The sequence below is a fragment of the Varanus komodoensis genome, unplaced genomic scaffold (genome assembly GCF_004798865.1).
Source record: "Varanus komodoensis strain SLA01 unplaced genomic scaffold, ASM479886v1 scaffold54, whole genome shotgun sequence".
NCBI lineage: Eukaryota > Metazoa > Chordata > Lepidosauria > Squamata > Varanidae > Varanus > Varanus komodoensis.
This window is the reverse complement of record NW_025336142.1, coordinates 1,265,683-1,279,126: the sequence shown is the minus strand read 5'-3', so window position 1 is coordinate 1,279,126 and position 13,444 is coordinate 1,265,683. Positions and strand designations below refer to the sequence as shown.

Below are 13,444 nucleotides of genomic sequence, written 5' to 3'. Positions count from 1 at the left end.
TAAGATAAGTAAAGAAGTTTTAATGCAATTCCTATTTCAAAATAGAAGCCTCAAGAAAAAATACAGCAAGATCAATATAGTTATCAAAATGGGTTTAAGTTTCCATTCAAAGGGCTGTTTTTGTTTACCTAAATCCTTTTGAATGGACGGACAATCTGAATACTTTCAAAAGAACCCTCAAAATGGCTCATGGAATCCTCTGCTTATTCACAACAGCAAAAGTCAGTTTTCTTTACACGGAATTTCTGTGGCTTCCCAAACTTCCTCATCTACAGCATGGGAAATTGTGGATACCTGAGATGCAGCTGCCTCCTCACCTTGGCTCATCAGAAATGCATGTGGCTTGGCTACTGGATGGCCAGAGCTGCTGGAGTCCACATGTCCATCTGCAGAATGTTCTTCCATGCCTTGAACACTCTGTCCGCTCTCCCACTTTGCTGTTGAACCAGTCTCTGAATGGAGTCCGAAGATACTGTTTTGGAGGATATAGCGAATGCACTGCAGAATCACATTCCTTTCATGCCGTATGTCCTTTGCTAATAGCTAAGGGAAAGGAAGAGTGTGTGTGACATAACATGCTAACATTCAGAGAACTATAGGAGCAGAACTGCATAGGGTGCTAGCATGACAGAACAATGGGCTTCCAACACAAAAGGTTTGGGGTTGTTAGAAGGAAACTGAAACAGTTCTCTCAGATACTTTAACGAATGTGGAAGTATGGATTATTCATGATGGTCCGAACTTAGAGCTGAGGTGTGATGGAAGTTCAGAAATATTGTTTATTGTCATGAGCCGCCCCGAGGCTTCGGCGAATGGGGCGGCATAGAAGCTTTCTAAATAAGTAAATACATACACACACACACACACCGCATCACGAAAAGCAAGCTCACGGCAAAACGATGTCACCACGTCACACTCCACTTTTATGGAAAGTAAAAGAACCGCATGTACCATCTCCAGCAGAGTTGGACGGTGCTTCGGGAACGACGAAGCCGTCTTCTGCCTCTTCTGACCTGTGCTGCGGGCCGTGCTGGGCCCAGGCCTCTCTGAAGCACGTGCGCCTTCCTTGTGGCCTGTCTCTTTAAGCGCCTGAGGGATATTTGAATGGGCACTTCGAAGAATCGCCTGGTTTTCAACAAGAGCTTGTGCTGCAGTTCCGATGGGCTCTGTTTCAGAAAGCAAAAGCACAGCAGGCATTAAGCCAGAGCTCCAAAAAGAGCTTCGCGCCACAGCATACTGTTGCAAGCCACTTGCAAGCCAAAACAAAGTTATGCTTTTCCGAGCAATAATCAATAAACTATATTAAAACCCATTTTAGTCACTTGCCAGTCCTTTGAATAAGGACAGATAAGATGAACCTCGTAGCATGTAATTCCATCTTTCCCCTTAACCACATGGATACACAGCTCGATCCAGGTTGAATAATACAGCTGGAGATCATTCATAAACAGACACTGTACAGAGAGCTTCCTTTCACCCATATTGGTATGCAAGGTTTTGTGGTATAGTATGGTACTGGAGAAGGAAATGGCAACCCACTCCAGTATCCTAGCCATGAAAACCCCATGGACAGTGCCAAGAGACAAAAAGAGATGACGCCAGAAGATGAGCCCCTCAGGTCGGAGGGTGTCCAGTGTGCTACTGGGGAAGAGCAGAGGGCTAGTACTAGTAGCGCCAGAAAAAATGAAGCGACTGGGTCAAAGCCGAAAGGACACTCGGTTGCAGATGTATCTGCTGGTGAAAGGAGAGTCCGATGCTGCAAAGATCTATACTCCATAGGAACCTGGAATGTAAGATCCATGAATCAAGGCAAGCTGGACGTGGTCAAACGAGATGACAAGACTGAGCATCGACATCTTAGGAATCAGTGAACTGAAATGGACAGGAATGGGGGAATTTAATTCAGATGACCATCAGGTATACCACTGCGGGCAAGAATCCCTCTGAAAAAATGGACTAGCCTTCATAGTCAATAAAAGAGTAGGAAAAGCAGTACTGGGATACAATCTCCAAAATGACAGAATGCTCTCAGTTTGAATCCAAGGCAAACCATTCAACATCACAGTAGTCCAAGTCTATGCCCCAACCACTGGTGCTGATGAGACTGAAGTTGACCGGTTCTATGAAGGCCTACAACACCTTCTAGAATTAACACCAAAAAACGATGTCCTTATCATCATGGGAGATTGGAATGCAAAAGTAGGAAGCCAAAAGATAACCAGAATAACAGGCAAGTTTGGCCTCAGAGTACAAAATGAAGCAGGGCACAGGCTGGTAGAATTTGGTCAAGAGAATACGATGGTCATAGCAAACATACTTTTCCAACAACCCAAGAGACGACTCTACACATGGGCATCACAGAAATCAGATTGACTATGTGCTCTGCAGCCAAAGATGGAGAAGCGCTATACAGTCAGTGAAAACTAGACCAGGAGCTGACTGTGGCTCAGATCATGAACTTCTGGTTGCAAAATTTAGGCTTAAGTTGAAGAAAGTAGGGAAAAGCACTAGGCCACTCAGGTATGACCTAAATCATATCCCTGATGAATATACAGTAGAGGTGACAAATAGATTTAAGATCTGATAGACAGAGTGCCTGAAGAACTATGGACGGAGGTTCGCACCACTGTACAAGAGGCAGCAACTAAAACCATCCCAAAGAAAAAGAAATGCAAGAAAGCAAAATGGCTGTCTGAGGAAGTTTTACAAACAGCTGAGGAAAGAAGGGAAGCAAAAGGCAAGGGAGAAAAGGAAAGATACACCCAACTGAATGCAGAATTCCAGAGAATAGCTAGAAGAGATAAGAATGCCTTCTTAAATGAACAGTGCAAAGAAATCGAAGGAAATAATAGAACCGGGAGTACCAGAGATCTCTTCAAGAAAATTGGAGACATGAAGGGAACGTTTCGTGCAAAGATGGGCATGCTAAAGGACCAAAATGGCAGGGACCTAACAGAGGCAGAAGAGATTAAGAAGAGGTGGCAAGATTACACAGAGGAACTATACAAGAAAGAGCTTAACGTCCCTGATAACCACGATGGGGTGGTCACTGACCTCAAGCCAGACATCCTGGAGTGTGAAGTCAAATGGGCCATAGGAAGTCTGAGAAGCAACAAAGCAAATAGAGGTGACAGTATCCAGATGAGCTATTCAAAATCCTAAAAGATGATGCAGTAAAAGTGCTACACTCAATATGCCAGCAAACTTGGAAAACTCAGCAGTGGCCACAGGATTGGAAAAGGTCAGTTTGCGTTCCCATCCCAAAGAAGGGCAATGCCAAAGTGATGCTCAGACTCAGAAGCTAGACTCCAGCAGTGTGTGGACCGAGAACTACCAGAAGTACAGGCAGGGTTTCGAAGAGGCAGAGGAACTAGAGATCAAATTGCCAACATACACTGGATCATGGAGAAAGCTAGGGAGTTCCAGAAAAACATCTACTTCTGCTTCATTGACTGTGCTAAAGCCTTTGACTGTGTGGATCACAACAAATTGTGGCAAGTCCTTAAAGAGATGGGAGTGCCAGACCATCTTATTTGTCTCTTGAGAAACCTGGATGCGGGTCAAGAAGCAACAGTGAGAACTGGACACGGAACCACCAATTGGTTCAAAATTGAGAAAGGAGTTTGGCAAGGCTGTATACTGTCACCCTGCCTATTTAACTTATATGCAGAGCACATAATGAGAAAGGCTCTGAATGAATCACAAGCTGAAACTAAGCTTGCCGGGAGAAATATCAACAACCTCAAATATTCAGATGATACAGAATGGCAGTAAGTGAAGAGGAACGAAAGAGCCTCTTGATGCGGGTGAAGGAAGAGAGCACAAAAGTTGGGTTGATGCTCAACATTAAGAAAACTAAGATCATGGCCTCCGGTCCTATCACTTCTCGGCAAACAGATGGGGAAGAAATGGAGGTAGTGGCAGATTTTATTTTCCTGGGCTCCAAGATCACTGCAGATGGGGACTGCAGCCAAGAAATTAAAAGACGCTTGCTCCTGGGGAGGAAAGCTATGGCAAATCTAGACAGCATTCTAAAAAGCAGAGGCATCACCCTGCCAACAAAAGTGTGTATAGTCAGGGCTATCGTTTTCCCAGTTGCAATGTATGGCTGTGAAAGCTGGACCATAAGGAAGGCTGCACGCCGAAGAATTGAGGCCTTTGAATTGTGGTGCTGGAGGAGACTCCAGCGAGTCCCGTGGACCGCAAGGCGATCAAACCGGTCAACCCTGACTGCTCTTTAAAAGGCCAGATGCTGAAGATGAAACTCAACTACTTTGGCCACCTAATGAGAAGGCAGGACTCCCTGGAGAAGACCCTGATGCTGGGAACGATTGACGGCAAAAGAAGGAGGGGGCGGCAGAAATGAGGTGGCAGGATGGAGTCACTGAAGCACTCGGCATGAGCTTGAGTGGACTCCGGGGGATGGTGGAGGACAGAAAGGCCTGGAGGAATGTTGTCCATGGGGTCAGGATGGGTCAGACACGACTTTGCGACCAACAACAACAACAATGGTATGGTATGGTTTATTTATTGCAGTCTACGCTAATGCCTGCCTGGATCCACGCCTTAAAGTTGGAGTGAAAGGGTTTGAGAGTGTCAGAGAAGGGTAAGACAGTGCCCCCAGGAGGCCAGACAAGAAATTAGAAAACGAGACTGCAAAGGGCAGCAATGAAGTAACTGGAAAAGATCATCAAATGTGGGTACGTTTCGCTGGAGACCAAGGCCAAGATCATCTGCACTACTGTGTTCCCGTTTACTATGCATAGATGTGAAAGCTGGACAGTGAAGAAAGCGGACAGGAAGGAAATGGGTGCATTTGAAACATTGTGCTGGAGGAGAGCTTTGCAAATACCCCGGACTGAAGAAGGGCTCCGGGATCCAATCAATCCCAAACCTTCCTTGGAAGCAAAAATGACAAGACTGAAGCTGCCATACTTTGGAGCCCATCAAGAGAAGGCAAGACCCACAGGAGAAGACAATGATGCCAGGGAGGGTGGAAGGCAGAAACTGACACGGAGGACCAAAAACTAGACGGATTGACTCCCTAAAGGAAAGCACAGCCTGGAATTGGCAAGAGCTGAGGAGGGTGCGAAAGGCAGGGCAGAAGCAGCTGGAGACTTGAAGGCACAAAACTAAATATTCAGTGCACACGTGAAATTATAGTATTAAGCAGTGCAGACATGGAATGAATCAATAACCCATAATTTGATATGCAGTGTGGATCCTGGCACATAACCCTGCTCAAGTACTCAATTTTCTTTCCAACTTTCCTAGCTCTGACAAGGAGAGGTCAAAATAAGTATGGGTCTTATCCATGCGTATTGCAGCAAGGTGGTAGTTACTTATTGAAGCTGTGATTGTGCAAAGCCACAATGTCAGGCGACAGACTCAGGGCTATGCATATAAAAATTAATTGGCAGAAATATTAATCCAAGATTTAATTGGCTTCTAGATATTTTGTGAAAGAGAAAAGATCTGAAAAGTCTAAACAAAATTCAAAATACTACGCAGTGGAGCATAGTCTCTCCTGTGACCACCGGAATGGCAACTTGTTCATCCAGGATGGGCTTCACCTCAGTGTGGAGCAATAAGAACAAAGGTGTAGGTGTGATTTGGATGGAGCATGTGTGCAAAATATAACTTTCCTGTATCAAGCACGCACCACAGTGTTCCCCTCATCTGTGTAAAGCAATTAATGAAGCATAGCTATGGTTTGGCATGAGGCCTGAACTTAGCCAATGCATCAGGCTCAAGGGTTTCGTAATTCAGTCACCAGCAACCAACTGCAAAATGTTACCTAAGCTGCAGACAAGACTGTTTAAAACAGGGATGGGTAGATCAAGATCTGCCTGTAGATCTCTGGGTGGTTTTCAGGAATCAGCAAGGAGTTTTGACTCCTGCGTGTTCGACAGAATGATTCTTCCCACCTTACACACCTGCTTGCACACTCATGCAAGCTGGAATAAAGACAGCCTGCAGTAATGAGGAGCTGCATGGGCACTGATGTTTGTATGGAAGATCTTGCACTCAGAACAAGGGAGGCAATGACGCATTGGGTCTGTGGTTGCCAGTCAGCTTTCTGTGACAGAAGGACTGGGAACAAGCCGGGGAGAAAGTGGAAAGCTGAGCCCTGAATATTCAGCTATTCCTCCTTGTGGCTCGTAAGGATCTGGAGGAGGGAGCAGGAGGCCGTGGTGTGCCAGGAGACAGCCCTATCGTTTCGCCAGAAGGTTACACAGCAGGCATTACATACCCAATAAACAAAGTGCAGGTTAACCCAGGGGTTGCCTTGCACAACAAACCGGAAAGATCACCTATGGCTTGTTGCTGGGTCGTGAACCCAGCTGGGTTGTGGATGGTTTGAACCACAGGCTGGCATTACATGGGAACCCAGAACGTGGCTTGTTGGTGGGCTATTCCACCAGGCTATAGAGACAGCAGGCGAGAGAGGGCAGGATACCCTCTGCACGCCATGCCCACGCAGCAGTGCCACGCCTCCCCAAGGGGAAGAGCGATGACGCAGGTGAATGCGCAGCCCGGCGGGAAGAGGAACGGGACAGCTTACCGTCTGGGCCGCTCTCACTTTCGGACATGCTGCCATAGCTGGCCACCAGCGAGCTCAGGGCCGAGGTCACCTGCTTCGGGACAACGCTTGTTCCTAGAGCCGCCTCCTTTGCAGCACCCGCCTCCTTGTCCGAATCTGGGGAAGGACACACAGGGGCAGGCTGCAGGCAGGCCTGGCTTCCACTGACCCGTGCCTCTGGCCCTCAGCCGAAAGCACAGCCACGCCCAGTTATCCACATGCGTCCACTGCCCTGCACTGCCACATTCAAAAAACGTTCCGAAAAGCTCTCTGAGGACTTCCGAGTCAAGCAGTGCCCTTTTGAGGCTTGCACTGGCAGGCCCGGGGGCCCGCCGCCCCCGCCCCACCTGCAAGCTCTGTCCAGAAAGAAAAGCAAGGCGAGGGTCTTACCAGGACCACTGCTGGCCAGGATGCTCAGGGGGTCCATGTCTCCCGCAGGGGCAGGGGCCTTTTCAGCAGGCTCAAGGCTCACCATCTCGGCGACGTGGCTGCCTGGCCCACTCGCAGCAGCCGTGGCCAAAGTGTGCTGGGGGGGCTCCTTACCAGCCTCAGGCCCCCTCCTCGATTTGTTCCAGCAGCGGGTCCTTCCTCTGCCTTTCCCTCGCTGCCTGGACATCTCGCATGGAGGCGGCTTCCATGTGCCCCGCATCTTGCTGACAGAAGAATAGGTGCACGCGCTTGTTCCAGGCCGCTTCCATCGCAGAGGGTCATGCAGACTCGCCACCTCTCACCCACCCTTCATATAATATACTGGTTCCTTCTAAACAATTAAGGGTCGTGCATCCTGCAGTTTTACTCAAGGATGAAGAATCTGGGAAATGCCACTCTGGGAACTGATGAGGCGATGCCGCCTTCTTTCCTACTGGACTGAGCCTCTGGCAGGTTCTGAAGGAGGCCAGTTCTACAGGTCTTTCCCAGCTGCCGCGGGGTGAAGCCCATGAGCTGTACCAGCCCTGGCGAGAAAGGCTAATCCCGTGCCAGACCAACACCTCGCAATAGCTTGGCCGCAACAAACACTGTAATGTGGAGGTGCTCCAGCCAATCAGACTGCGGCTGAGCCAACCCCACCGGAAACTTTCTCAAAACTGTTTAAAGCTTCACGGAGACAAAACGCAACACAGGCATGGCACTTTAATTTCATATTCTTAACTCAGATGGAAGCACAACCGGTCCTTCCTGATCTAGGAAAGATCCTCCAGAAAGGATGAGGCGCAACTTAACAGCCAGGCTTACCCAAACTGCAGGGTTCTCAGCACCTCTCCCCGCTCCTCCCGTTCCTTTTCCTGTGCTTTCTTCTTCTCAACATTGGCCAACGTAGGAAAATTCCTAGAGCAATGTACACATTATTAAATCTTATTACCAGTACTGACCTGGTAGCCACAACATTCCTGTGAATAGTTCAGGCGGGGGTCACATGCTCTGTAAGGGGCTGGTTTTCTAGAGGCAGGAACAATTCACCACTCTGAGGTGGCACAACCGAATTAGTCTTACCACCTCAATGAGAAGTAGGCCCAAAGCACACCGAATCAAACCTATGTTAGTACCAATGGTCCTTGCCTCCGTGATAATACAAAAATAAAGGGAAGCAAGCAAAGGTAAAACCCGATCCAAGAATAAGGTGTTGCATGGAACTTTCACAGCCACGGCATTTAGGATGGGAGAAGACAATCGGGGATACTCTAGTGAACGTTATAAGTAGAGTGCAGATCTAGGAATCTGTCTTGGAAAGAGAATAGGTAAGACTTTTAGGAAGGATCCAACCCTGAAGGGGGCATGCGTACTGAAGAGTCCCATCCACAGGTTATGACAGAACCCTGTGCAGCCCTGTCTGCTGTCGGCGGCCGCCAGCTGCCTCTGACTTAGGGCTGCCCTATAAATGCATGTTCTCCAGACCATGAAAGCCCTGCTCAGCTCTTCCAACTAACCCCTGCGAGCATCGCCCATATTCCATCTAGCGCTCCGCTGCATAAGAAATATGGCCCTTCTTCTAGAATGAGCTGGAAACAAAGAGCAGTTAGAGAGGCGTGTCAGAGAAGAAAGTTTTAGGAAAGCCCCTTTCTTCCCCAGCATCTGCAGCGAAGCAAAGCAACTTCTGCTCACTTTCTTCGTTCTTCTCTCCACTTGGCTATTTCCTCTGGTGTGTCCAATTTGATGCGTTTGGCACCAGCAGAGTGCATCTAAGAAGGAAGAAATAAAGACACCTTAAAGCATTATGGAATACTGGATACGACAGAAGGAGTCTGATATGACATGTGGGTTTTAATACTATCTAAGGCTTGGCACAGCATTCTTAACGTTAACTTTTCTAGACGGAACAGAAGGGGAGGCAGTACCCGGGACTGCCACAATTCCTCTTTGGAAGCATGGTCCGAAGGCACCCGGTGAAGCGAGCCACCCCAGTGACAGCAAGAGGTGCAGAATACGGGCTCAGCATTGAGGGCGTGGACTGGCAGTGGAGGGCAGAAAGCGATGGGTGACAAGCCAGCCCTTCAGATGTTCGCCAGGTTGGACCACCGCAATTGGCAGGTTCAGGAAGCACACTGACGCGAGGGGCAAGAGTGACCAAGGTAAGCAAGGCGGCGACGGCAGGGAGGGCAAGGAGGCAGAGACCCTGGCAGCAAACTGGTCCCGTGTGCTCTTGCAGGGTCAACACAACAGACAAGAAATTACGAGAAGAAAAGTGCGGTGAGGCCTGAATATATTAGCATGAGGAGAAAAGGAGCACTATAGATGTCTTTCATCTAAATTTGTTAGCTGAAAAAAGCTGTATTTGTTTGTTACTCAGTATTAAGCCATTTCTCTTCAATATCTCATCGCACAAACACCTCCCGTGATCCTGAATATTGGATTATTCTCTTCCTCTCATTCCAGTTAATTCAGCTGCAGAACTGTGTAACAGCATCCTTCCTGGCAGAGGATACATCTGTCAGGCAGTTAGTTCTTACAGAGCAATACACAGGTTAAATTTTAGCCCTACAAAGCTAAATTCAACTCAGGTGGTGCTTTGTAGGGCTAAAAAAGCCACTGTTTCAGTTACAATTTCTCCAAGCGCCCTCAGGGCCCAGCGAGGCAACAAAACCTCTCCTTGGGTGCCCTGCAGGCTCTGCTCAGCACAATCCTAAAAGAAGCCATATAGTGATGCTTTCAGTAAACTGGATCTGCTGAGGTTTCCTTACAGTTCACCATCGAAAAATCACAAACAAAATGGGTAAGAAAAACCAAACCAAAGACACGCTGCGCATTACACAGAGGCAGATTTGAAACAGAGCAGGGCAAAATACCTACATTCTTCCAGTGGATCTGCACCAATTTTTCATGGGCACGAAAATTACAGCCATCTTCTGGACACTGAAAGGGAAAAAGACACCCCTTCTCAGCCTGAATTATCTTTGCTAAACGTGCTTCAGCTGCTGCCAGGGGCCTGGGCTCCCTGACTCTCTCCTCAAATTCATGTTATGTTCCTCATCCTTTACCATTTTTGCTTCTACATTTGCTGATGTTACTAGTCATTTCTGTTTCCCCTGCATTAATGAGACTGATGAGGCCTATTCTGAACTTGGCCAGCTTTAGGATAACTGAACACTGACCAGGGGATTTTGGCACCTGAGAAGTGCTGTTCATTCAAGCCCTCTGAGACATTTTCTCTAAAGCAGTTTCCCAGAAAGGAAAACAAAAGATCCTTGTATAACAGCATAAGAAACTGCTCTTCCCTTTCATTAAAACTGAACTCTGTCAACCATGGTATTAGAATGAGGATAATCTCAAGGAAACCTAAAAACCCTTCCACCTTTTAATTCTTTAAAACCTGCACCCAAAGGTTATAAGCAACTTTAACTAACTTTTTTAAAACATTCATCTATAAATAGCCCTCACGACCCATCCATCCCATTAAAAAGGGCTACAGTCACAAAAAGCAACATCCAGTCCAATGAGGACAGTAAGAGACACGGTTTCAGTAAAGCAGCTGGAAACCTCAGTCTTTATATCCCACCTCTTGCTGTTCCTCACCACTTACTATTCAACAAGAGCACAATACGATCAGAGAACCAATTATGCATCATTCTGGCCATTGCCAAAAATTACCTGGTTGTGCTAAAAATTCCATACAATAGCAGAACCATTTCACTGTGCTTTCCACCTGAGATTGCACAGCATGTGGTTTCAGGGAAACTCCAAAAGTATGAAAAAGGAAAGATGTGCCATCTCCTTCCCTGAGATTCCCAAAAGGACACTTATTAACAGAAAATTGAAATGCTTTACACCCCACAAATTCTACCTTTGTGTGCAGTTTGATGAGACAATCGCTTCCCTTCCTATAATTGGAGCGTCTATGACAGCTGACGGAGTACTAAGTTTTATTATTATCAAGATCAAAAAATGATGCAACAAATAAGCTGTCCCATAAGAGACACAATCTTAGACTGCTACTGAAACGCACCTGCTTGTGCTGAGCCAGATGTTCCTCATATTTTTCCTTGTTTTTAAAGCCACGGTCACATGTATCACAATAATGAGTAAAAACAGGTTCTTTTCTCTTCTTATTCTGTGAACAAAGAAGGGAGAAATAACTACCATCCCTTCTATAGATGTTAACCATGGGTCCTTAAACTAAGGCCCACGGGCCTCATCCGGCCCACCATGCCCATTTAACCGGCCACCCCACAGGTTTTGCATTCGTGGGGCGCGCACGGGTGCACAGCTTGCTCGCGAGGAGGTCGTTTTGGACTTGCTCAGAGAAAATGATCTCCTTGCGAGCAAGCCGGCGCCTTGCCCCGCGCACCCCCCATCCCTGCCTCACTGCGCGTGCATGCGTGTGCGCCCCGCTCCCACACGGGCCTGCACCGCTGGCCCCTGGCCCCTGGTGAAAAGTCTGAGGGCCCCTGATGGCAGCTTTAGGCATCACAGGATGTGTCCCAGAACCATCCCAATAATGCAAAATTCTGTGCCAGATCTGGAAACGGGTTCTAAACAACCTGTTGAGTAGGTCACTCTGCATAGCCTAAAAACAAAAGATAATCTCACAGCTCTTGCGTTCGGGTTTCACGGCAAGCCCTGGTTTGTTGCAGAGGAAGGCTGCCTGAAGGCCTGGACCCAATTTGACAAGCAAGCAGTGCACTCTGCACTCAATGGGACGAAGAAGGGAAAGGAAGTGGCAGAAAGAAAAGGGCACCCTCATTCACTGGGACGTGCCAGCAACACTCAAGGAGAGCGCCCCACTCCAGGTTCACTATGAGGGGGATGCTCCCTGCTCCTATTTGAGCAGAAAGTATTTTGCTTCTATTTTTGGCCTTTATTTAACACCCTGCCTTTATCCCTGCAAGGGGCCCTGAGCCATTCACAGGGTCCTTCACCCTCCACTTCAGTCACACAACTGTCCTGTGAGGTAGGCTTGGCTAAGTGTCAGTGAGCGGACCAAAAACCACCAGGGAGCTCCTTGGCTGAGTGGGAACAAGAACCTGAATCCAGCACTTGGTCAACTGGAAGACAGCACTGCAGTTGCGTCCAACAATCTATGATTAACCATGACAAACAAGGCCAGCCTGCTTCCAACAAACTCTAGTTCAGAGGAAACATTTTGCTGTGTTTGGACAAAACAATGATTTAAAAAATCAAATACACCCAACCCGTTTGTAGCTACACTGGAGGAAAAAGGGAGGAGAGCAAATGTGTTACAGGTAACAAACTCCTGCACCACATAAAGTGCACGCCAGTCCTTAGTCCACAACTAACCTGAAATTTCTTTCTTTCATTCATAGATGTCATTCTTTTTACCCTAAAACTTGCAATACTAGGAAAAAGCTCCATCTCTCTCATGAATAGACTGCCAAATGCAAAGAACAATACAATACCTTCTGTCTATTGTTCCTTCCACGATAGGCTCCGACATGCGGCGACTCCATTTGTCGGCCTTGCCATTCTTCAGCAAAGTGGCAGTACCTGCCTTCAATTAAACATCAAATAAATTTACTGATTTGGAAAAAAAATCACATTTACTTCAGAAAGAAATCTAAGCAACAAGCACAGTCGTTAATGGCGCTCTTTGATAAAAGAACAAAAAGGTTTTTTAAAACCAGTATTTGACAACTGTATCCAAACTGTATCGAAAGGAGAAACCAAACAGTTTCCACACTGCAGTTTCCACACTGCAGAAAAGATCTCAACTTGCCTCCTGCTCTCCCTGAAAGCTTCTCTTCTAGCTGGTCATCATAAGCAGCATTACTTAATTTTAACTGTAAGAAGCAATATGCAAATTTGCTTGTTTTTACCTTCACTCCTCGCTCGTTTTTGTCATGTCAATTAGTTTGGAACCCTGTAGATATGGCCTTGTTTCTACTGTTTTCCCCAGCTTCCAGCTGGGGGCTGGGGCTTTATTCCACATCTGCCTAGGTAGCTATATTCTCTTCCTGAGCTTGAACTGTCATGGGGAGAAATTTTCCTTCTCCACAGGATTCCCTGCTACTTTTGTACATTCCCCTGACAGCAGCAGCTCAGGAATCAGTGCAAAGCATAGGGGACCCTTGGGAGACGCGAAGTCCCCCCAGCAAAACCCGGGGATCATGCTGCAAAAATTGGGTCTGAAGCCCCGGCCCTGCACTTTTGCAAGCCCGTCTCTCTGGGCTTCTGAAGCACTCGGCAAAGTGCAATTCCGAAGCTGTCAAACGCTTCCACAGCGCGGAGACACGACTTCCCGGCCCCCCGGCAGGGCCCCCCGGTTCCCCGCCGCGGCGCCCGCGCAACGCCTGCCCTCAGCCCGACCCAGCTCCCGCGGCTGGGCCAGGGCGGGCGGGCGCGGGCACGAGCGCGGGCGGCTCCGGCCGGGCCCAGCGGCCCCTCGCCGAGCGCCGCGCTCCTCCCCGCTGG

The 13,444-nt window shown here is 47.8% G+C and overlaps 1 protein-coding gene across 1 annotated transcript; it reads right to left on the bottom strand.

The window, feature by feature from the left end:
* Positions 1-13,151, bottom strand: NUFIP1 (nuclear FMR1 interacting protein 1). Its single transcript, XM_044448297.1, has 10 exons — positions 12,850-13,151; positions 12,433-12,524; positions 11,022-11,126; positions 9,869-9,931; positions 8,684-8,760; positions 7,817-7,909; positions 6,974-7,236; positions 6,566-6,700; positions 952-1,166; positions 1-543 (listed from the first exon to the last, which is right to left on the bottom strand). The coding sequence occupies exons 2-10, from the start codon at positions 12,481-12,483 to the stop codon at positions 223-225; spliced, it is 1,323 nt and encodes a 440-aa protein (XP_044304232.1). The 5' UTR covers positions 12,484-12,524; positions 12,850-13,151; the 3' UTR covers positions 1-222.
* Positions 13,152-13,444: the final 293 nt, after the last annotated feature.